The sequence below is a fragment of the Seriola lalandi genome, unplaced genomic scaffold (assembly GCF_002814215.2).
Source record: "Seriola lalandi dorsalis isolate HSWRI2012SDOR001 ecotype SW California unplaced genomic scaffold, Sedor1 jcf7180002054585, whole genome shotgun sequence".
Taxonomy (NCBI): domain Eukaryota; kingdom Metazoa; phylum Chordata; class Actinopteri; order Carangiformes; family Carangidae; genus Seriola; species Seriola lalandi.
The window spans coordinates 774,641-798,337 of NW_019525138.1; the positions used below are offsets into that span (position 1 = coordinate 774,641).

At 41.6% G+C, this 23,697-nt stretch overlaps 2 protein-coding genes across 2 annotated transcripts; one reads left to right on the forward strand and one right to left on the reverse strand.

Annotated features, from left to right (window-relative positions):
• Positions 1 to 2,091: 2,091 nt before the first annotated feature.
• LOC111664273 (NHL repeat-containing protein 3) lies at positions 2,092 to 9,364 on the reverse strand. Its single transcript, XM_023418797.2, has 3 exons — positions 8,820 to 9,364; positions 5,835 to 6,037; positions 2,092 to 5,704 (listed from the first exon to the last, which is right to left on the reverse strand). Exons 1-3 carry the CDS (start codon positions 9,082 to 9,084, stop codon positions 5,105 to 5,107), a joined length of 1,068 nt encoding a protein of 355 aa, XP_023274565.1. The 5' UTR covers positions 9,085 to 9,364; the 3' UTR covers positions 2,092 to 5,104.
• A 319-nt stretch (positions 9,365 to 9,683) lies between these two features.
• nrbf2b (nuclear receptor binding factor 2b) lies at positions 9,684 to 19,729 on the forward strand. Its single transcript, XM_023418934.1, has 4 exons — positions 9,684 to 9,882; positions 13,610 to 13,694; positions 16,418 to 16,458; positions 17,477 to 19,729. The coding sequence occupies exons 1-4, from the start codon at positions 9,790 to 9,792 to the stop codon at positions 18,188 to 18,190; spliced, it is 933 nt and encodes a 310-aa protein (XP_023274702.1). The 5' UTR covers positions 9,684 to 9,789; the 3' UTR covers positions 18,191 to 19,729.
• The last annotated feature ends 3,968 nt before the right edge of the window (positions 19,730 to 23,697 follow it).

Below are 23,697 nucleotides of genomic sequence, written 5' to 3' on the forward strand. Positions count from 1 at the left end.
AAAATTTGATATTTGATAGCAAACACTGGCAAGGTTTACAGGAGGACTACAAAAAGAAAGTAGAAAGGAAGCTGCAGCACAACAACACCAGAGAGGTGGGGAAGGGGAGGATCATCATTGGCTATAAAGAGAATAACAGCCTGGCAACATCAGGTGATGTGGGCAAGGTCAACGAGTTCAACCTGTTCTACAACAGGTGTGACACAGCCTCACCTGTTCTCTCTCCCACTGCTTCAGCTGCAGCTTCTCCTACAGCATCTCCTTCACAACCTGACACTGCAGCTGCAACTCCCTCCACACTGGGGTCAAGTCTCCTGTCCTTTACAGCGGAGGAGGGGAGGGTGCAGCTCAAGAGGCTATGTCCTGGAAAGGCAACAGGCTGTTACAGGACTGTGCAGCCCAGCTGGCTGAGGAGGATCTTTAACTTAAGCCTTCAAACAGGGAGGGTCCCGGTCCTGTGGAAAACATCATGTGTTGTTCCGGTACCTAAAGTAGGACGACCGTCTGAGATAAATGACTAAAGACCTGGAGCGGCTGCTTCTCCACCTTCTGAGGCCACAGGTTGAACATGCACCAGACTCCCTACAGTTCGCCTACAAACAACATATTGGAGTGGATGATGCCGTCCTTTACATGCTCCACCAGGCCCATTCTTACTTGGATGAGACAGGTGGTTACATGAGGATTATGTTCTTTGATTTTTAAAGTGCATTTAACACCATCCAACCCCCCATTCCTTAAAACAAGCTGGAAGGGATGAGGGTGGATCCCTGCTTCACATCCTGGATTGTGGATTACCTGACAAGACGACCACAGTACGTCAGGCTGGGTGACTGTGATGAGCAGCACTGGGGCTCCACAGAGGACTGTTCTGGCTCTGTTCCTGTTCACCCTGTATACGGCGGAATTTAAATACAACTCTGAGTCCTGTCACATCCAGAAATACTCACAGCTATTGTGGGGTGTATCACGAATGGGCAGGAAGAGGAGTACAGGGATCTGGCAATGGCCTTCAGTGAATGGAGCGACAAGAACTGCCTCTTTATGAACACCTCCAAGACCAAGGAGATGGTCATAGACTTTCGGAGGTCTAGGCCCACCCTTCAGCCAGTCAACATTCGAGGGAAGGACATTGAGGTGGTGCACACTTATAAATACCTAGGTGTGAACCTGGACAGTAAACTGGACTGGTCCCTGAACACAGATGCCATCTACCTGAAGGGGCAGAGCCGGCTCTTTTTCCTCAGGAGGCTCAGGTCCTTTGCCGTCTGCAGTGAAATGCTGCACATGTTTTATCAGTGAGTGGTGGCCAGTGTACTCTTTTATGCTGCAGTCTGCTGGGGCAGCAGCATGTCTGACATGAACACAAGGAGACTGGACGAGCCGGTCAAAAAGGCTGGGTCTGTGCTTGGCAGGAGTCTGGACTCACTCAGGACTGTTGTGGAGAGACACATGCAATGTAAGATGGAGGCCATCTTGGACAATACCAACCATCCTCTCTACAACATTCTGGGTGGACAGAGAAGCAGCTACAGCTGCAGCAAACGTCTCATCTCACTGCGCTGCAGAACAGAAATTATTATTGTTTATTTATTCTTAACTGTTTTTATCATCATCAACAATGAGCTAATGGACACATGAATTTTCCCTAGGGGATAAATAAAGTATCTATCTATCTATCTTAAAAGGTCGATAGGTTTATTAAAGGAAGTCTTAATCGAAATAACAAAAAATGACATTTGTTGACATAAGTAGCATAGGATCATGGGAGTTGTTGTCTTCACCACCATTGCTTCTCTCGGTTAGGATTCCTTCGGTGTCAGGAGGTTTTTACAGAGGTCTTCTCCTCTTCAAACAAACAGACCAGCCTTGTTTCTCTACCAACTTTAGATACAGACATCTGATGACTAAAATCCTTCATCCAGTTGTAGTGTAAGTAGCACAAAGGGGATATGATGCCATTGACAGGCGACCAGATGAAACTGACTGTTACCTTGATTAAACACAGATTTCTCTAGGTTTCATAATTGATGGAAACATTTGGGATAATGTAAGTACATAAGTTTAAAAAAATATATAACATCAGTGTAGTTATTTATAGACTTTTTAATGCAGAAAAGTTTTATATATTAACTTTAAATCAAACATTCTGGCTGTTTTACATACAACACTGTCAGCATAATATAGAACACTGGTTTTAAAAGTATATCAGGACATAAAAATTTGCATTGCATTGCAATGCATTACAAGTAATTGAAAGCTGCTCTTTTAAGATAATTAAGAAGTAAATAAAGAATTTTCTCAGCTCATGTGTTGGAACTGTAAGGAAGTTGTTGTAAAAGCATCAGTTACATTATGTAACGACACGTTGAAACTACAAAATGCTTCAAGCACATTTTAGCAGAAAAAAACCAATGTCCAGATCCACTGACTTAATAAAACATTAATATATATATATATATATATATATATATATATATATATATATAACATAATATAACATAGATAAAAGTTCAAAAAGAACATTAACAATCTCAAATAGTTCAAATCAGAAAATGTTTCCCGGTCAGAGGTCTCAACAAATGTACTTTTAAACACATTCATCATTAACTCATTAGTGGAGAACTCCAGTGATTTAGTATTGCACAAAACTGTGGGACTCACAGGAAACTAAAAGGACGTAACTGAAACAGCCAAAGTATCCTCATCCAAAAAACACTCCTATCCTACAATCCCCATTGTGCAATAGTATCTTTCTGTTAGACCATCCCTGCTTGGCGATTTCCATCATCTTTTCAACATCCATGCTTCCTGTTAGTAACACAGACTTTGCTATACACTTGTAGCCTTCAAGGACAAGAGCTAAGATTCTTTCCAAGCTATTTTCTTTATTTGAAAAAGCTCCTGAACTAAATTGATGTGTGAAATTGGTGGAGTGCCCCTTTAACATGGGAACTGTTTTACTTCATTGGAAACATTAACTTTGTTGATATTTACTTTAGATTTAGAAAACCAGAGTCTGAAAGCAAAAGTCAGTGAGTTTAACATAGCAGCGTTAGTTTTCTGTTAGTGCTGAACTGTGACCACACACACATATATCACCTCCTACCTCACTGAACCTCCAGATGATTCACACACAGTCACTCACAAACCAGCTCGACTATCACAATACACTTCTCAGAACACAGGAAACATAAAGCAAGACAGTCATCAAGATTACTGAGAGGAATCTACACAAATACAATGGCAAAATCCTTTTTAAGAAAGAACACTATATTTATTCGCCGCATCGTGAAGTGCTTTCAAGTTCAATGATATTTAGAGACAACTCAGACTAAATCATGTGCAAAACAATTCAGTTCCAGCCTTTTTCACATATATACACGTGTTATCATAGAAAAAGTCTTTGAAAACAGTCATCATCTGGCTCGAGGGTTCCCTGTGGAGTTTTACACCTCCAGTACCATTATGGATCTGTTTTTCTGAGTTTCGCTGATCTCGTCCACACACAACGAGGATATACACGTGCGTGCGCACAGGTGACACATCCTATCGTGTCGCACTATTCCACTGATCAACAGGTGGCGGTAAAGCAATGAGAAAGGTACCTGCAAGAAGACGACTGCTAATAATAAACGTGGATGTAAACAACGCAGGATTCAAAATACTAAATCTTTGTTTAGATCTCAGGGATATACTAAATGCATTTTGGTAAAAAAAAAAAAAAAAGAATGTTAAACTTACTTTTTGTTTGTTTACAAGAAAAACCGCACAGGACCCGTTTAAAGGCTGAGCCAACACAAAGGGTTTAAAGTGTCTGCAGTGAAGAAAGGAATCAGCTGTGCTTCAGAGCTCTGGTCCTCTCCAGCAGCGCAAAGGCAAGAAAAAGTGGCACATAGCTTCACAAAAACAGCAGGAAACAATGAAAAGCGCAGCATCAATATGTTCATATTAAATTAGCAATTATTGATCACTATTGGTTTTTAGGAACAACAAACTATATAAGTTTTATTTACCTGCATATAATTATGTTAAAATGAGAAGTGGTTTTTGTTTCAAATTTTACACAAGTATTTTCCTAAAACTAATGGATGAAATTTGAATTTAACAATAAATACTTGTCCAGTGACATTTTCTTGAGTCACTGATACATTGAATTCAATACCGAATATTAACTTGAATTGAATAACGAATATTAACTTTATCCCATAGCACACACTCAGTCAGAGGACAAAAAATGACATTTATAAACTAAATAGTCTTGCCAAAAGTCTTGCTCATTTATTTTTATTATATTTTTGTTATTAATCCTAACACAGCGCCGCAGTGTGAAATCCGGGGGTGCTCTGTTTTTTGTGTGTGAGGTTGGGATTAGCTTTTACAACACTGTGGAAAGATGAAGGTTATTTTATTATTAATCAGAATGGAAAAAAAACATCCTTTCTCATGCTCCAAGTCACTGTTGACTTTTTTTTAGTGTTAAAACAAGACCACCAGCTTTCCCTAATAATCATGCTCTCTTGACCACAAGCAGACATTGTAAGAAAACTAAAGAAATATATTGTTACTTGTTGTGGATGTTTTGAAGATGTATTCAGGATTATATTATTATTATGTTGATTTAACAGCCCAACAAAGTATTGCCACCACAGCAATGTCATGAAGTTGCAGTTACATAACTCTGCAAAGGGCTTTTAATTTGAAATGAGGGATACGGGAATGGAGAGGGAGAGAGAGAGAAAAAAGAGCAAAGAGAGAGAAAGGAAGATGTAATTTACTAACATTAAGTTAGATAGATTTTTATAACCTATTGTTACTCACTCGTTATTCACGCGTTCTACATGTGCACACCACCCAAGTAAAACAAAACCCATGGTAGTCCGGGTGTGCGGGGGGCATATGGGGACAAATGGCAGTGACCTTCTGCACTGTCTAAACATCCATGAAGTTTTGAAGCATCTTCTGGGGCTGGGCAAACTAGTATTATAAAAAAAAAAACATAAATGTCTTAACCTTAGATACCTAGTAAGTAATTGGTTATGCGTATGATTGGATCATTGATTAATCATTCCAGTTCCATTCTTCCCTAAAGCCCAGTGTGGCTCTACAGGAAACCGCCACGCAGACTGAAGGGGGTGAATTTCTGAGCCTGCTGGGCTCCAATCTCAGCCACATACAGGGCCCCAGTCTTTAGGTCAAGGTCTACCAGGTGGGGCTTCACATCATCAGCCAACTGGATCACACTCACCACTCTGCACTGGCCAATTAAACCCACAGGTGGTGCATCCAGTAGCGAAATCTGATTGGTGTTGAGCTGGACAACAACAAAGTACTTCTTGTCGGGGGTCAGGCGTACTGAGTAGGGGGCGTCCTCTGTGAAGCAGCTCCCCCATGTGCCTAGCCATTCCCCAGTGATGGAGTTAAAGACCTGGATCCTCTTGTTGCCCCTGTCGGCCACCCACACCCTTTGGGCATTGTCAACAGTCACGCTGTGGGGGATGTAGAACTGAGCCAGGCCCTGTCCTTTCTCTCCGTGCATCCACAGCACTTCCTGCTCTTTAGACAGCTTGATGAGGCGGTTGTTCATTCCACCATCACCGTCCACGATGTACATTTCCCCAGAGCTGTGGACGAAGATCTCAGCTGGTTGGTCGAACTGCAAAGGGTTCAACCCAGAGCCCGCCTTCCCTGGTGTACCAAGCACCTGACACGTAGAAGAAAAGATTCAATTCTACATATCATATGAAATACTTGTAATGCAAACCAAGCTGCAGGAACGTGAGCCAACAACTCCTTGCACCAAATGAAAATCCTACTGTAGATAAAGCTGTTACCTGAAGGAGCTTCCCAGATGGCGAGTACTGTTTGATGCAGTGGCCGTACGGGCCATTCCCCACGTCGGTGATCCACACAGTTGGGTTTGATGAGGCTGCATCTGCTAAAAATATCCCATGAGGCATCTCTAGTGTGGTTGTGTTCCACGGCATGAGGAAATCTCCTTCTGTGGTGAACAACAGCACCTTGGGCACATTGTCTCCTGGGAGCAAAGAAAAAGGCAAACATTAAGTGAAGCATGTAGCAAACACCACACAGCACATTTTGGATTGATTTGATTTTCACTTGCTCAAAGTCAAGTCTCGTCACTTTTTTTGATCCTTAAGAAAACCGCAGAAGAGAAAAAAAAAAACACATGACTATTGATACTATTCTTCAAACTTGGGGTTTAATGTTTATAGTGGGCACTTTTCCAAGCATGTCCTCTGCTGAAATTTCACATGGGTCATTAATATTAACTGTAACCACTGCAACTCACACTTTCTATATGCACACAGCTGACTCGTGCTGGTATGAAACAAAGAGGACTTTATACACGCACAAACGGTGACGTCAGCGTTCAGCAGTCCAGCAGAGGTTCAGGAGTAGGGCTGGGGCGACGCGTCACAAGGAGGAAGTAAAATGGCCGCACCTAGTCAAGAGCACGGACTCCGCCTAAGACTCCAACCTCGCCCACGATCATCTAAAGTGTGGGAGTATTTTAAGTAGGGACCGAACAACATGGTGCTCTGCAAATTAGAAAATGGCATATCACAGTAGGGCTGGGGCGCCATGCTCGAGCACTTGGAGCGGAGCTTTATTTTGGAGAGACTTTATACAGGACTGTAAAACACGGATTACCAGTTAAGACTGGGCTATTTTTTGTAGGTGAATAATGTCCTGCAGTGCAACACTTTGTTTGTCATATTTGCTTATTTTAACCCTCTTAAGCACGTGGGAGCGTATACGCTTCCAAATTACACGCTCGCCTGCCTTGGCTTTATACTCAGACTAAATGGGAGCAGTGCTGTTTATTGAAGTCACAAAAAAAGACAGAAGGATGTGACAGTCACATATTTAGTGCAGCAGAGAAGGAGAAGACAAAAAAACGCCTGTAAATACTGATCCAGAGAACGAGCATAACTCATGAACAGATGAAGATAGAAACTTCAAATCATCTCTAGAACAACTCAAATAAGTACAATTTTCTGTGTGAAATTTTTTCTTTTATTTATTATTGTTTACAGTGTTATCCATAGAATAAGTTAAAATTCAAGGTTGTTTTTTGATGGGCTATTAACCTCTCCCTATTATACTGTACTGAAGTCTTTACTGAGTGACATTTATTATTAGCTAAGGTTTACTGATTCTAAATATGTGTAGCACTTGGTGAAACTTTTAAAAAATAACAATTTTATTAGGAAAAAACTAAAGGTATTAAAGAAGTAAAATATTGAAATATACATGACAAGTTTTTTTTTTGTTTATTTTGGGTAAATTTGTTGTTACATTATCCGAGTAATAAAAAAATAATAGATTAATTGAAAAAATAATCGATAGATAAATCGATTAACAAATAATCGTTAGGTGCAGCCCTATTCAGGAGTGCATGTGCAGCAGCTGGTCAATTTACTCTAGAAGAGGGGAATACACAAACAAGGAATTAACACTGTTGTCCAGCCTATTCCGTACACTGCCATTTTGTTTTAGTTACTCAGGTTGGACATGTGTTTAAACGGATCATACAGCACAGTACAAGATTACTGACGTCTGTCAGGAATACTACTTGACCTTGTGCAAACATTGCACCTCTGTGGCAACCCATGTTATAGGATATAAATCTATTTCAATTCATTTAAAATGTAGATTAATCCACCAATGAAAATAGTCCCCCACAAATGCAGTATTTCCTTCTATTTGAGTAACATTTCTTAAAAACTACAGTGAGCAGCTTTTCTAGGAAATTACTGAGACTTTTTAAAAAATTAAACTATATATTTGTGAGGTGTTTTTAAAGAGTTATGTCTTCAGTAGGAACCAATGGTCTTGGAGCCATGAGCCACAGACAGAAGACGAGAATCTGCAAGTGTGGGGAGACACACGAACAACACACTGGTGGTTTTAGTCTTTTCATGGGATATATTAACAGAAGAAAAATACAGTTACACCAGCCTTATCTTTGTAAAGGTTAATGGGCCTAATGGCCACTTATGTGCTCAAGATCACCAACGTGGACATGGGCCCTGACTCCAACTCGTACTGGAGGAGCAATAATACCATAAAAAAGTTTTTTCATGAGCCAACCCAAACGTATTAGTAAATAATCTCTTGACCATAGATGAAGCCATTAGTTAAATTTACAAATCCTTTATAAAGGGAACCTTATTTGAATTACATTACTACTTTCTTGTAATCTTGCCTTGATACAATGAGGCTCAAAATCAATTGGTGCTACAAATCTACTTCTGCAAATCTACAAATGAGTGAACAAAATAACATTTACAAAGAGCTGTAGAAAGATTTAAGACTGTGCAGGAACACGAGAAGTTACATGAAACATGAGCAATCTGTAACATTTCTAAATTTGAATATACAGTATATTCACAAATGTTAGGAAACATTTATGAACATATGTAAACTTTTACAAAAATCTGTATTAATTTGAACAATTAGATACGCACTCAGTGCACATTTATGCATCCATGCAAGTCAGAGTTAGTCAGCATTAAAAAGTATTTTAAATTGATGCATTTGAAAAGCTCAGGATACATTATTAAGTAGAGGTAAACATTCACAACTCACATTTTCAGATGAGAATACACAGGCAAGTGTATTTTCACATCTGGATTTACACTCACAAATGTTAATGGACATTTCCAACTGATTTTATTTATATGTTAAATTTGTAAAATACCTTTTCTGTGGTAACCTGCAAAAACATGTTGAATAAACAGAGTAAAGCAAAAATAAATGTTTGCTAGAATAAAGGTAGTGCATGTATTCACCTCTCTGGGCCACATACACCACACCAGCGAACTGGTCGAGAGCCACTCCAAACACCTCCCCGATGAAGAGCTCTGGGTTCCGCGGCCAGCTCAGGTCCAGTTTGTACAGGGGTCTCCCCAGCAGCTGGTAGTCACGTGAGAGGCTGAAGCTGCCTTGCTGCTGCTGCTGGGTGCCGATGGTTCCGTACAGCACTATCATGAGCAAGACTAATGAGGCCATGCTGGACGCTATCACACACCTATGGCCTCTCTTTTTAATCAACATCAGTGTTTCCCGCTACCGGCTCGTGCTGCGTTTAATATCCTGCTTCCGTGACGTTAGCTAAATCTGTCTAAACGTGTGTATCACCGCTGGAGAGGTCATCTAACGTCAGCTACAGAGTCTGCTCTGAAACAAGCAAACGGCTAATGACACTTGTTGAGATGCTATAAAGTTAAAATCCAGTCATTTATCTATATGTGTGTGTGATTTGAAACCCACCAACCACACAATTTGTTGAATTCACTTCCTCTTGAGCCCCAAACGAAAACAAAACAGTGGGTAAAGTGAGACAGCATTAGACACAGCATTTCCGCTCATAATGGCGCAATAAAAACACGACTAAAATACTGAGACACAGAAATCCTGGCTAGTGCTTTACTGGTTATAAGGCAGGCAAGAGTTCAGACTCAACTTGTAAATACATTTGTATGAATATAAAGAAATATAGATGTGTACGGACAAATCCGACACCTGTTTTTTACTAGTGTTTTTCCTGAATTGTTGCGATTTTTTCAACTGTTATTTTTAAGGCTTTTAATTTTATGGCAAATCTTTTCTATTTCCGGTAGCTTGACTCAGTAAAAACATCTGACCAGAACAGTTTTACGTCACGACGTGTTGACGCAGCGTTGGCTGTGGAGGCGACTGTGCTTCCCTAACAGTAATTTTCTTACAACTATTTTTTCAGTATTTTTAATCGCATTGTGAATGACAGTCCGTGTAGGACAGAGATACCTTTCATGTAGTGTAAACCTTCGAAGAATCGACTCCATGGAGGTCGTAGACAGCCCGCTCAACCTCGTAAGTTTCGGTCTCGATGTTGCAATAACAGGCTAACGTTACTGTAGCTAGGGGATTGTATAGGTAAGCTACAGTAAGTTAGCGGCTAACCGCTCCGTTGCTTGCTGTGTTTGTGTTGTTGTCTGCTAGCCTGGACATGCTACACATGGTACATTTTGGTTTTGTCCTCGACAGAATGAGCTTAAATACTTTTGAAGTTGGAGTAAGTACTGTCTGCTTCCATTATTCTGTTACTAGTTTATTTCTTCACAAGGCCGTTTGATGATAACCCTCTTTTAGCAGGTTATTTTAAAATGTCATGGCCACACTGTTCGCAACCTCTACCACCCAGGGGAACAATGAAACACTTTTCCACCTCAATATTTTTTAAGCTGTAAAATGCGTCGTTGTTGTCAATTAAGGACAATGTTAGTGTCATTCCTTTGAGTTAAGGTCCCCGATCTGAATTATAGCAATTTTGTATACAGCATTATAATCAAAGAGGACATTTAAAAGTAATGGTAACAACTATGGGTGGACTAATGTTTTTTCCAAGGCCGAATCTGATACCCATAATTAGTAACCAAGGAGACGGATAACCCATATTTTGAGTCAATGTACCAACACAAAATTACGACAACTGCTGTAGTGTCCAGGTGTTCCTATTATTATGTTCACCTCAGTTAACCCAATGAGCATTGGCATAATAATAGAAAACACCTGTATAATGTAATACTGCTGAACAGCACCATATACTACATCCTCCAAAGGAATCATGATTCAACACCTCTCTACAATCATTTTAATAGAAACTGAATATTGTTACCTTCATGAATAAGTTTGTATTGCAGGACTGTTATATTAGACTGCATTAATTTTAGCTAGTTGTCCCTATAATATAATAAACTGCTTGCTGAGTATATATTAGTTTTATGCACAGGCTGCTAAGTATCTGACAAGAATTTATTGGTTGCTTTCAGTGCTGTTCTCACCTGGGAACAGTGTATATGTACTGAAATACCAATGTATTGTATAGTGCTGTGGTAAGTATGTTGTCTCATTTCAGATTGCTGGAGTTATTGTTATTGGTAGTGTTTTTTACTGCTCTACCTCAACCAAGTTGCTATTCATCACAGCAGCAAACTACCCGCTGTACATTTAAACTTCAAATACTCGTAGCTCTCTTTTTTTAGCGACTTTCTCACTAATTCCACGGTTGTTTACATGCTATTCAGATCTGCTAGTACCTTAGCTTTGCAGTTAGCGATGGCTTCTCACTTTCCCCCTACTGCTGCCAGTAGGGGCTGCAGCCCCAGCTGGTGGAAGGCATCTGCGTAACATCTTAGATGCAACAGCCATCGTACATTAATGAAATTAGTAATTAGGTTCAATGACTACTTTTCACACAGATCCCTTCCAAACACACCGTCTCCACCAACATCTTCTGCATTGCAATGATTTCAGTTAAAATAACTGCTGTTCAACATTTGTTCAGTTTCAGTCACCATTTTTTGAAATACACACGCAATGTCATAGAAATCCCACCACCACTTTGCGTTCTGGTGGTGTAATTGCAGAGCGACACACCAGCGCACAAGTATAAATGCTCACAACAACATATGCCAGTTTGTAGGCTGTGTCAATCCTTAGCAGAAGTATAAACCAGGCCAGCTAGAACATGCTCAAGAACCTGCTGAGTTTGAAGATATGTGGCGAGTTAGGCTACATATTAAAGCTGCATACAGTCATACAGCTTTCGTTATAGTTTGCTCATAGCAGTTTACTATTAGCCTAACAAGTTCACTAGCACATAACCGACAGTGGATGGGGAAAAGCTCAAAATAATGCTTTTCTGCAAGTTTTGCTGGTTTATTGGTTATTAATTTGTCTCAATGGGTTTTTACCATAGACTGTAAATAGAGATGGACGTAGCCCCCGTGATGTCACTCACAGGTTTCTGAAGAGCAGTTTTGAAGCTCAGAGTGAGCTGCTCACCGTCGCCATCTTGGCAGTACCTGACTCCACTGAACTCCCGGGTAATCCAAAAATGGTCAAAGAGGTGGGCGTGTGAGGAGCTGAGACCTGCATGCTGGTTGGTGGCAAGCAAACGCTCACCAACCTGTCACTCAAAGGGTGACTTCAAGTAGCCTACAAGCTCTCACAGAGACTGGTGTGGCTTGTGTACTGGACCGGACAGATTTATGAGATTTATTAAGCTGCATTATAATTCTTTATTCGTTATAACTAAATGAGGGTGATTTTAGATGTTGCTTACTGTTTGTAGCCTATAGTCCGACTATTTATAAAATCAAGAACTAGTTTGTACTCACAAAATAAAGTTTGTGAAGTGGCTGTCTCTGGAGTGGATATGCTGACAGATGTGCCAGCTGACAGTGACTGTCCTCATCACTAAACCATCAGACCCCCCCTCGCTCAGGTCCTGAGAACGTGACAGAGCCTCTTGAACATCAGATATTCTTCTTGTTTCCCCTCCCTCTGTTTCTTTTCAGTTTTTGCTGGTAGGCTAAATCTGGTGCATTTTTTTTTTCTTGCTCTCTTTCTCTGTCTCTCTGTCTCTCTCTCTCTCTCTCTCTCTTTCTTTCTCTGTCTCTTTCTTGCTTTCTCTCCAGATCTGCATATAAAAATCTAATGTTAAATGAAAACAATAACCAGTGAAAAAATAATAGACACATGAAAACTGCAAAATAGAAACATTGCTATAATTCCACAGTGGTCGACATGACCACTTTGGTGCTCAGAAATCTTTTTAATACCTTCTAGGCTCCAGAAAACATATATTTAGGAAAATTCATGGACTGAGAGACTTGTAGTTTTTACTTAGACAAAGTTATTTTCATAATAAAAACCCAAATGGTCTGTCAGACCGTCTTGGCGGTGCTAGTGTTAATAAAATTTATATAAAAATCCACCCCCCATACAGTTGTCATGAAGGAAGAAATTAGCTCTAGAGACCAAAACTGTTTTTGTACCAGGCTGTAAACATTTTTATTTCTGCTGTAAAGTTGGACATTTTAACATGGGAGTCTATAGGGATTGACTCACTGTTGGAGCAGTCATTAGCAGAACTGCAGCTTCTGGTTCTTCAGTGTTGACTTAATTTGTCAGCTTTGGAGGTTGCCGCTTAGTTTTTACTCACAAAGGTTTTATTGCACATACAGTAACGAGTATAGTTGCTGTCTACTCGAGTACATTTCACATTACCCGACGCCATGCTGTCCTCTGCAGTGTCGCTGCCCTGCTGTCTGCTTTGTGTGGAGGAGCTGCGCCTTGCCCTCAGTCAGACACCAAGCAGAGGAGAGCGTGCACCATAAACACCAACATCTTATTTCCCGATCTACTGATCTCACTCACAGGTCTCTTCAGGCACAGATAAAATGCTCCTGGCTCTTACAAATTGAGAACCGGTTCAGAACTTACTGGTGTGGCCAAATCATCTTCCACATTCACACACTGTAATTTTCCATCACATGTGAGCAAAATGCTCTCACTGTAGAGCCCTAGAATGTTTATTATTTTTCCTTCTTAAAATCGCTTAAATAATTGATCGAATATCAAAATAGCTGCTGATTTTGTAACATTTAATATCAAACCAGAAAACCCCTCCACTCCTATTTTATCATTTTTGTAATGCATTGCACTCCTTCTCTCTAACTTATGTGTATCCATTATTTTTTTATTCATCTCCTCCATTACCTTTTGTCCCCTCCACGTGTCTCCCTCTCTTCAGGCTCATCAGCAGTGCAGGAAGGCAGACCGTTTGGTAGCGGCTGGAAAGTATGAAGAGGCCATCTCCTGCCACGGAAAAGCAGCAGGTAGGTTTTATGGCACTGACACTGTCTGTGACACTCCCTGCCTTTGAGTATAGTTGCCCTAAAACAAGTATATGAGATGAACTATGACATACAGAGGTGATGTTTGAGAGTAAATCAGAAAGTATTATGACAGTGAACGAAACGATGACTGTGATGTTGTCTATGAAGCACTGGACTGCACTGACAGTGGCGTTTTCAGAGAGACAGATCAACTGATCTGGATGAGTACATCCACGACAGTACTGTAGTTTCAAAGGACAAAGGGCCAACCTGGACTCCCCTCTCCCTCATTCTGCATCCACTCCCCCACCATTTTAGGACAGCCATGTACACATTCTAGCCAGAGAAAAACAATTTATATTTTCATTATCATTATCTCTCTAATACGCTCTTTAGCACACTCCTAAAGAGTTGGTACTCTAGCCTTGACTCCTCTCTCGTGCTCTGATCCTCTCCTCCACCGGCACCTTCCACTTGTGGCTGAGAACTAGGTCTACTCTCAGTCCTGGCTCATTAACTGTATCTCGTCAGTAACATGAATTAACCTTCTTTTTCCATATTAGAAGAACTAATGATGTCTGCACCCTGCACTGTTTTACCTGTCCTCGCAATACTCCTCGCAAACTCTCTTCTTAAAATAATCTGTGATTTGAAACATTTCTGCAAAAAAAACATACACGATGGGATGTAACGTTATTTTAGGCAGCACGAAATTTGGCGGAGGTGGCTGGCTCGCAATTCTCTAAGCAGGAAAAACCCTGTCAGGTGACCCTAACCACTCACATGATGGCCAGGTGGGTCAACGACTCTCCTCAACGACTGTCAAGGTGTTAACGCTCCCACAACAGGTTAAACGCTTGGGACTCCCAATCAGTCAGTTAAAACTGCAGAAGTCTTTCAGATGAGAGGTGAAGCAACTTCGAAAACCTCAAGCAAGTCCAGTTGCCATAGGCTACATCCACACTACTGCGTTATCGTTTTAGAATGCATTTCTTTTGCTGCGTTTCCTCCTCCCGCCCACACGACTCCGGTGTTTTCGAGCACAGAAAACAGAGACTTTTGGAAAGGCTGCTGGCCCTGTTTTAGTTTGAAGACTCTGGGGTTGTGTTGTAGTCTGGACGGGTGAAAACAGAGATGTTTAGAGATGATGATGTAGACACCCACAGTCGCTCCTGATTGGCTCTCATCAGCCTCGGCTACCAGTGGTGAACATTCACTGCACAAAGCAGAACAGCTTAGTTCAGTTAAAGTGTTTTAATGCAAAAATACACATTTCTCTTCCAAAAGTGATAAGCACATAAAGAAATACATTGCTTCAGTGCTTAACAAGCAAAATCAACTTATTTTATGTAATTCTAGACACATTGCTATCACACATCAGTATTCATGCAGTCTTTATCTCAGTCACCTTCCAGCTGACAGAAAAATGCCCGGTGTGTAAGTGTTTGTGTGTCAATCTGTGTGTGTATTACATTCAGTCTCATTAGCAGCAGACTGCCGACCGGTCCGCTCATGATGAAGCCTGCGTGTGTTTATGTCCAGGTGTGTGTCGGTTTGTGAGAATAAATGGCCCGCTCTCTCTCTTGGAAGAAATAGAGCGTGGCTGTTGACACAGCACTGAGTAGTTAAAGTGTGTGAGTGTGTTTGTGTGCAGGACACTGTCTGTGGTCTGCCTGTTACGGCAGTGTCTGTGTGGAGTGTTAATGTTGCGTTTTCTTTATCAGTACCAGAGTTTCCACTTGAAAGAGTACGGTTCCTCTGTGATTTGTTGTCTCCCACTGTCTGAGCGTCTGTGTTTCTTCTTCTTCACTGCAAGTTTATGGTCATTCATTTGAGAAGCGCCACCATGAGGAGTCATGGAGTAGTGACTGTTGTAGGTCAAATTAGTGAGGAAATCTGTTTAGCGTGCCTTCATGTTTTAATAAACATATCTATGTTGTGCCAGAGGATTGCATAAGGAAGATTTACAATAGATTATCTTATCAATATTTTTTCCCACCCATAAACCCCATGCATTTTGCATACCAGGCTAACACACTGGATTCCACAGACAGCACTTCATCCTCCAGCATCTCGACAGCTGGGGAACCTGCACCTGGATCCTGTTTCTTGACCTCAGCCCTGCGTTTAATACAGTTGTGCCAGAGCTTCTCCACACCAAGCCAACTGTGTCTGACCCAGTCTATCTGTGGATCACTAACTCCCTGACAAACCACATGCAGCGTTTGTGACTGGGAAAGTACACCTCCACCAGTCTGACCATCAGCACAGGAGCACCACACGGCTGTGTGCTCTCGCCTCTTCTATACTGTCCATTTACAAATGATAACTCCACAAGCTCCTCCATAAAGCTCCTCCAGTTTGCAGATCCAGGACGGGGACTAGTCTGCACACAGACAGGAAGGGGTTCCGATAAAAGCCTGGGGCTAAACAACCTCAAGACAGCAGAGTTAGCAATAGAATTCAGGGAAGTGAAGTGAGGAAAAGAACCAACACAACAAACAGTGTTTTGCTGTCTGAATACTTTCTGACTGCAATGTGTGCATTAAGCTGATGTTTCATAGTATCATTCATTGTGTGAGTGTAAAGTATATATGGTAGAGCCTTCATTATCTGCCTGTCTGTAAGTAGTCGCAGGCTCTACTTGTGTTGGTGATGAAACTTTGTGAAGTTTGTTGGCAGCTTCGCGAAGTCGCTCAATTCTGTCTCTGCTTTCCCCCCAGATCTTTTGACAGACGCAATGAAGAAGACAGAGTGTGAGCAGGTGAGTCACTCAAGTGTGTGTGTTCAGTGAGTTCCTTGAACTAGTGCAACTATTCTGTTGACCATTCATGCTTTTGTCGTCGCTGATATCAAAGCCTGGTTGGAACACAGCCTTCAGTCAGGTCATTGGGAACATATAGCAGCAGTAGAAGAAATGATGAGCCTGGTTTATTGGAACATCTGTTTTCATGACTCAACTTCAGTCCACGTTGCTTAAAACAGATTTGTGGAAATGGAAAGTAGGACTCTTATTCATGTATTTGTATACAGTATTTGTCAGGGATGCAGAAACCTTAGCTTTTACTGGGCAGGCCACTGAGTGTCCACTAAGAACCAGGTAAAGGAAGTATACCTCCGTTCTCCAGTGATTAGAGAGTGAATCCATTGTGTCAATGCTTAATTTGTTAACCTGATGGAGAAAACCTTCCCTGTACACCGAGGCTTGTTTACTTAGGCTTGTACACATAGTTTTTTCTGCTATTTTCAGTTAGCAAGCAGTAAAATATCTAGAAGTAACTTAATTAGATCATGTACTCGAGTTTCTCATACTTGTTTTTTATGGAATAAGCAAAATACACCACAGGACTATTTAATGATTGATGGGTTAAAAAAGGGTTTTTAGTTTGTTTCATATTTGCGTTTTGAACTTTCTAAGATTTTACCAATAAATATATCTCAGAACGACATCATAAGTTATTGCATATTTCCCAAAATATTCACCTACTGAAGGGACCTCTCTTTTACCCTTCCTTCAGCGGAGTAGTTCCAATCCTTACAATGTAAATAAATATGTTAAGGATAAGACATAATAATTCATATAAATCAGGATCAGGGCCAAGATATCTTCACTGGAACACCCCTTCTGAATTCTCCTTCCATTAAAGGGGTGTAAAGAGAGACAGCAACATGTACAGACCATGCTCTGGTCATTTTAGCTCTGTATTAGTTTTCTCTGTCTGTGTTGGAGTTAATGTTGCCAGTGCTGTGGCTGGTGTTGATGTGTGATGGTGTGTCTGTAGGCTCGTCTGTCCATGGAGCTGCAGAGGGACAGTCATATCAAACAGCAGCGACTGATCCAAGAGCGCTGGAAGAGAGAAGCTCGTCGTGAAGCAACGAAGGCCCGACCTGGCGCAGTGCAGCCTTCCAGCAGTCCAGCCCTCCTTACCCACACCCAGGCCACAGGCCAGCTCCTGCCCCACGGCTCCCCAGGCCTTTCGGCTGCAGAGTGTGGAGGAGTCAGGGAGAGAGAGTATGACACCTTACTCTACCAGCTTCAGACTCGGCAGACTGGAGGCTGCCAGCCTTTGACTCCACCGTGCCCTGGATCTAAGACCACCAAAGATGACAAAACTCGCCTGGAAGAACAACAAACGACCATCGAGGACCTGCGGCGCCTGGTCGACCACCTGATGAATGAAAACCAGCGCCTGGCGACTGAGAACGAGCGGCTGCGTTCGGAAAACAACCGGCTGCGCTCTGAGGCGGCGGAGGCAGCAGACTTCGTGGAGCGTTCAGAGCTCTGGGTGCTCCCGCAAGCGGGTGGTGCTATGGGAACAGGGGGGGGTCAGGAGAAGAAAAGCACAGGGAAGGGGAAGGAGATTGCAATTCCCCAACTGCCCCCACTGGAGATGCCAGCTCAGGAAGACCTGTGTCTGGATGACCTTCCTCCTCTGGAGCTGCCAGAGGACATCCAGAATGAACTACAGGAGCTACTGGATAGGGATAAACTGTGATAAGACAGATGTCATACACAGACAGACACACACACACTCACACACACACACTCACACACACTCACACTCACACACTCACACACTCACACACAAGGGTTCAGCCAGTATGGCTTGTGAGATCAGATGCTACATGCGCTGCCTGTCTGCGGCCTGTCCTGCTCTGGCAGGTGCAACAAACTAACCAGTGATGGAACCATCAGTCAGGTTCATATAGTCAGAGGAGAGGTCAAATCATTGATAACAGCTGCACCACTAATACAATCTAGATTAAAGACAAAGGTAGGGTTCACCCAGAAATAATGTCAGTGTGAATGTCAGTGAGGTTGTGTGTCAGTGTGTCGTACAGTGAGCTCTGTGTAAACCTTCAGGAGAGTAACTGAAGCTGTCAGGAACATGTTTTGCAGATGGCGTGTCAAAGTGACCTTGCCCTTAAAAGACGTAATTTGACAAAATCATTCTCACAGATCTTCCTCTGCATTATCACATCAACATCCATGTTTGTGTCATTTGATGACAGCTGAGCTCAGACTATGACAACTGAGCAAACAACGTGACATGCAGTTAATGACGTAAACACTGTTTGAGTACTTTAATGTGAAATATGGAGATTTATCATATATTCTGCGAGTGTCTGGAAAAAGCCATAAAATAAGTGTTCTGAAGCTAAATGATAATGATTTTATACGTAAGTCAAACATTAGTACAAACGTGCGTGTGTGTGATCTGAATGATAAAAACAATAAAGACATGGATGTGTATGCTTTAGTGTCACTGTAGTTTAGCCAGCCAATGATTGATTAGTGGAAAATGATTACTAGTTGACTATTTGATTTAGTAAATATTAAATAAGCAACAGCATTAATTTGTCTTTATATTACATTGCTGGATGTTTCATAATATGTGTTATTACAAATGTGTGATTTTGAGTCACTTTTTTTTTTTTATTCTGTTGTTTCCTTTTGCTTGTGTATGAGAAACATCAGCGTGAAGTTTGCCTGAAACTCTATAGAATGAAATGTCCTTTGTTAAAATTGTCTGACATGATTAGTGTCTGGTCTATGAAATAATGTTCTTCCAGGAATTTGGGGGGATAATCATGTACTCCAATCATTTGGTTTCAGAACACTTACTAAGCTGCACTAGCAGCAGAACATGTGTGTTTGTTACTGTCTGCGCTCTGGTGCTCTATCAGAACATGTTCCTAGGATCCTCAGTTGTCATGCTGGGATGAAGCAGCATCATCACACTCACTGCATGTTACACTGACACACAAACTCCACACTGTTTGAGCTTGCATGAGGATGAGTGGGTGATGACCACATGTTGAATCTGGGGATGAACTGCTCCTTAAAGGGGATCAGCACTAACTTGACCACCTATTTACAGTGTCAGCAGCATTGCTCCAACCCTACCACACACACATCAGGATTATGTGCAGCATGATTCAGTCACAGAGCATATTGCTGTTGTTGAGGAAAAACTACATTGCTGCCTTTTTTATTTTTTTGAGCAGATTTAAATTAAAGGCTTTAATGATTACTTGTGTGTGTAGTGATTTTTATGTCTTTGAAGTGACCCGGCTGCCGACAAGAGAATAAGCACTCTCCGATTTTCATGCAGATGGGTGGTTTTATACAACAACAGCAATATTCAGACACATTTCTCCACACACACACACACACACACACACACACAGTTGCTGTTTGTTCACACTGCGAGCACCTAAATGTAGTCTTGAAGGTTTGCAACAGGAACAGGATGTTCCAGTTTAGATGACGTCTTTTATGATGCTGTCCAATGAGAACACATACCATGCATGTGTTTGCCTATCTACTGTAAATCATCTTTACCTGCTGACCATTTTCCAAAAGCTGAGTTTATTAATGAAGCAGATGAGCTTGTTTTTGGAAGGTTATTGTGCATTTTGTGACTAAAGCATGAAACTATCTCCAGTGTTTCTATTAACCATGAAGTTTATTTTCAGACGTGGAGACATTTCAGATGTGACCTCTGGGACAGGGCAGAGCCCCCTGGAGTAAGTGTGGTCCAGACCATGCGCTAATTCTAATTCTACTCTATTCCATAGAACACACTGCAGAAGTTATCAATGTTGTCAATGATTATAAAGGAGAAATGGGGCAAAAACTGGCAAAATGCAATGCTGAGGTCATGACCTCTCAAGGTAACCAGATTTCAGATATAAATTGCCTCCACGTCTGGAATAAAACCTTGGGGTATGTTGCTTATCTGCTAAACTTTCATGCTTTAGTTATAAAATGCACAGTTGCTTTGTCTGTCTGCTCTGCTATATTAGATGTTTTTTTTCTTCCAAGCAGACACAGCCTGTTCTGTAGAGACTTACAACTGAAAGAATTGGGTTACATAATACACTGTATCATGTGGCAGTTGTAGGGGCATACTGATTTGCACTTGTTTGCCATGCAGTGGTGGCATATCAGGTAAGTTATGCAAAGTTCATTTTCAGACCGTATGGTGGTAATGATGAGAAATGGCTGCATGGAAACTAAGAGGAACACATAGAAGAATGTAAAGCACTGTTAGATGTTGGAAGCTGGCCAGCAGGAACGAAACATCAAACAACACTGTTATGGTTCTTGTAAAGCTGCATTAATCCATTTTTTTGGCCACTAGAGGACTGAGTAGCTCCATGTGAAGTTGAAGTTAAAGTTGCCAGTTTACACATCCAGCAGACATACATTTGGAGTCTGGTCATCTTACGAATATCAGTCCATTCACTTTAGCTGTGTGTTCGGCCTCCACCAACAGGACAGTGGCTTTATACAGCTGTTTCTCTGAAAACAGCTTCTTACTGTTTGGCATGATGAAAGCACAATGTGCAGTGAAACAATGAGCTAGAAGAGGCTACAAAGGAGTGAAGGCCTGCAGTTAGTGATAGTTCTGAGTTTCATTCCTACAAGTCTGACCTTAGACATTTTATTCATTGATAAATCTCTAAATCTGTTGACGAATGCAGCTTTAACTGAACTGACACAATCTGTAGCTTTGAGAGAACTGCAGAGGGATCGCTCATCCGTTCCACCTGTAGTCCGGTGAAAATGTGATTGGCTGTTGACGGCTGATGTTGCCACCTTGTTGACTGTGCTGCTTGCAGTTTGAATGCATGTGACTGAAACATGGAGATGCTGTCACACACTCTGAGGCATTTGTACAGAACTGATGGACTCACGCTTACAAAGGTGTATTTCCTCTCTGGATCAATGATGATGCATAATAATACAGAACTGGCTGCAAACAGGACACTTACGCTGTGTTCACGACCTATGCAAAATATGATAGATCCACATTTCCAACAATAAAATACCGACAGAGGGTTTAGGTTGGCATAGTGAGGGGTAGCAGTAAGACTGACCTTAATGCTGACAGGTGGACAACTGTAGAAAATAATGTTCTTAAGTAAAGCTGACAGAGTAAATGGTTCTCATCATTTGCTGTTGAAGCTCTGGCAGGACACGTCTGCTGCATGTTTGTGTTATCAATGCTATGATGTTGGATTTGCCGTGGAATGTTTTAACTTTGTCATTATGTGTTAAATGAAGAACGACTGATCTTTACACTAATCTACATTCATGGACTCTAGAATTTAAATATATGAATAACTGTCAAGTCATTTTGATGATCATTGTCGAAGGACGTGAATGCAGCATTACAATCTAAGGCCGGAGGACACAATGAAAGCTCAAACTGCCGGCTGGCCGGCTAGCATTCATCACAGTAGCCGAAAACAGCTTCAGCAACTCTTCAAAACTCTTCTCAACAAACCCAGCCCGTGCCTTGGACAACTGTTCTCCGGTGGCAGTCGCATCTCTGGATCTTTAGATGGACAGCAGCAGTTTTTCTTTAGACTTGTGTCTGACAGGATGGTTGCTCAATCCATCCAGACTGATAAACTCAAGCATTTCTGAAATCATCTCAGCTCTTCTCAGTGCTGTTCTTCCTGGTTTCTAGCAGAAGGTCACATCTGGATCTGTGACATGCTCACTTGTCAGAATAGGTATCTAATGCCATGTTTCCACAGACCAACCACAACCTGCTGTGCCAAGTCATGATCATCACAGCTGCGGATCACCGTGGTTACTGTTGCCTTGCGGTGCTGCTTGGTAGCAGGGCTGACCAGGGCCTAACCTGTGATGGTCTCCCCATCAAACCTAAGCTCAGAACATGGTGACTGAAGATGAAGCTCTGTTTTCACATACAACAAATATATCATCCTCATTGTTTACTGATTCCTTTACTGAGATATCAGAGTTCCCGCTGCTGCTGCTGCTGCTGGTGAATCACTGGTGTTATTGTGAAGGTGGCTACAGGAAATGCATTTGTCAAGGAGATTAGCAGTGTCCAGTCAGTGCAGTATGTAAATGATCTGCTTCAGGCTCAGGAAAGGCAGCAGACTGCCTGCTACGCTGAGTCTGTTGGTGTGAAGTGCGCAGCAGGAAGAGCAGCAGCATTTCTATCAATAAGGGTAGAAACACCTCTTTGTATAATGTAATACAGTTCAACAGCAGCATAAACTGCAGCCTCCATAATGATCACACAGGTGAATCAACACGTCCGAATCAGTTTGAACACAAACAACACAGGACTGATGGATCAGACTGGCTTGGCGTTCCTAATAAACTGCAGACTTAGTGTATAATACTGATTTATTTTGAGGCAACAATCTGCAGACTCATTACAAAAACGTTAGTTTTGATTTCACGAAGCCTGAAACACAATTTTGAGCGTGAGACAGTGAAGGTGTGAGCTGAGCTGGTTTTAGAAGTGCACTCAATGGAAGGATGTGTTCTCACACACAGACACACTCTCTCTCACTTCAGATGAAGACTGCTTATATGACTTTAACAATGTGCGTGTTATTACATGTGATATTATGTCATTCGGAGTGATCATGTGGAAGACTGATGGGTTTTTGTTAGAACACTGAGAGCTGTGTTCTTTATGTGTTGTATGAGTGTTAATGACTGATATTGAGGTTTGAAGGCCAGTTCAGGTTCCTTTACCTGCTGTAACCATGTGTTACCTATGTTTTGGCTTATAGTTCATATTTCATGCTGGTATTCATAAGAAGAATAAAACATTTGATGCCCCAAATTAGAAGTGCTCAGTGTTTTCCTAAAGAATAGAACTCTCATCAGCAGGTTGTCATTTTTTCACAGACGCCTTGAAATGCAAGTTTTCTGCCAGGATCTTTTCTTTTTCGTCTGTGAAAGCAAGTCCGGAGAGGCAAAGCCAGAAAAACTACAGACAGTGTTGTGATTGGATACTAAGCCCTACTTGTCAGAGAGTAGATTATGGAAAACTAGATCAAATTGAAGTACTAAAATAAAACATCCAGACGCATTTCTGTTAAGAGTCACTTTGGGGTTAGAACCATGACATGTTTATTGAGGTTCTTTGAGTTGGACCAGTATCTGCTGCAGATGTCCTCAGCCCGGTTGGCAGGAGATGGTCAGGAGAGGCTTGATGCT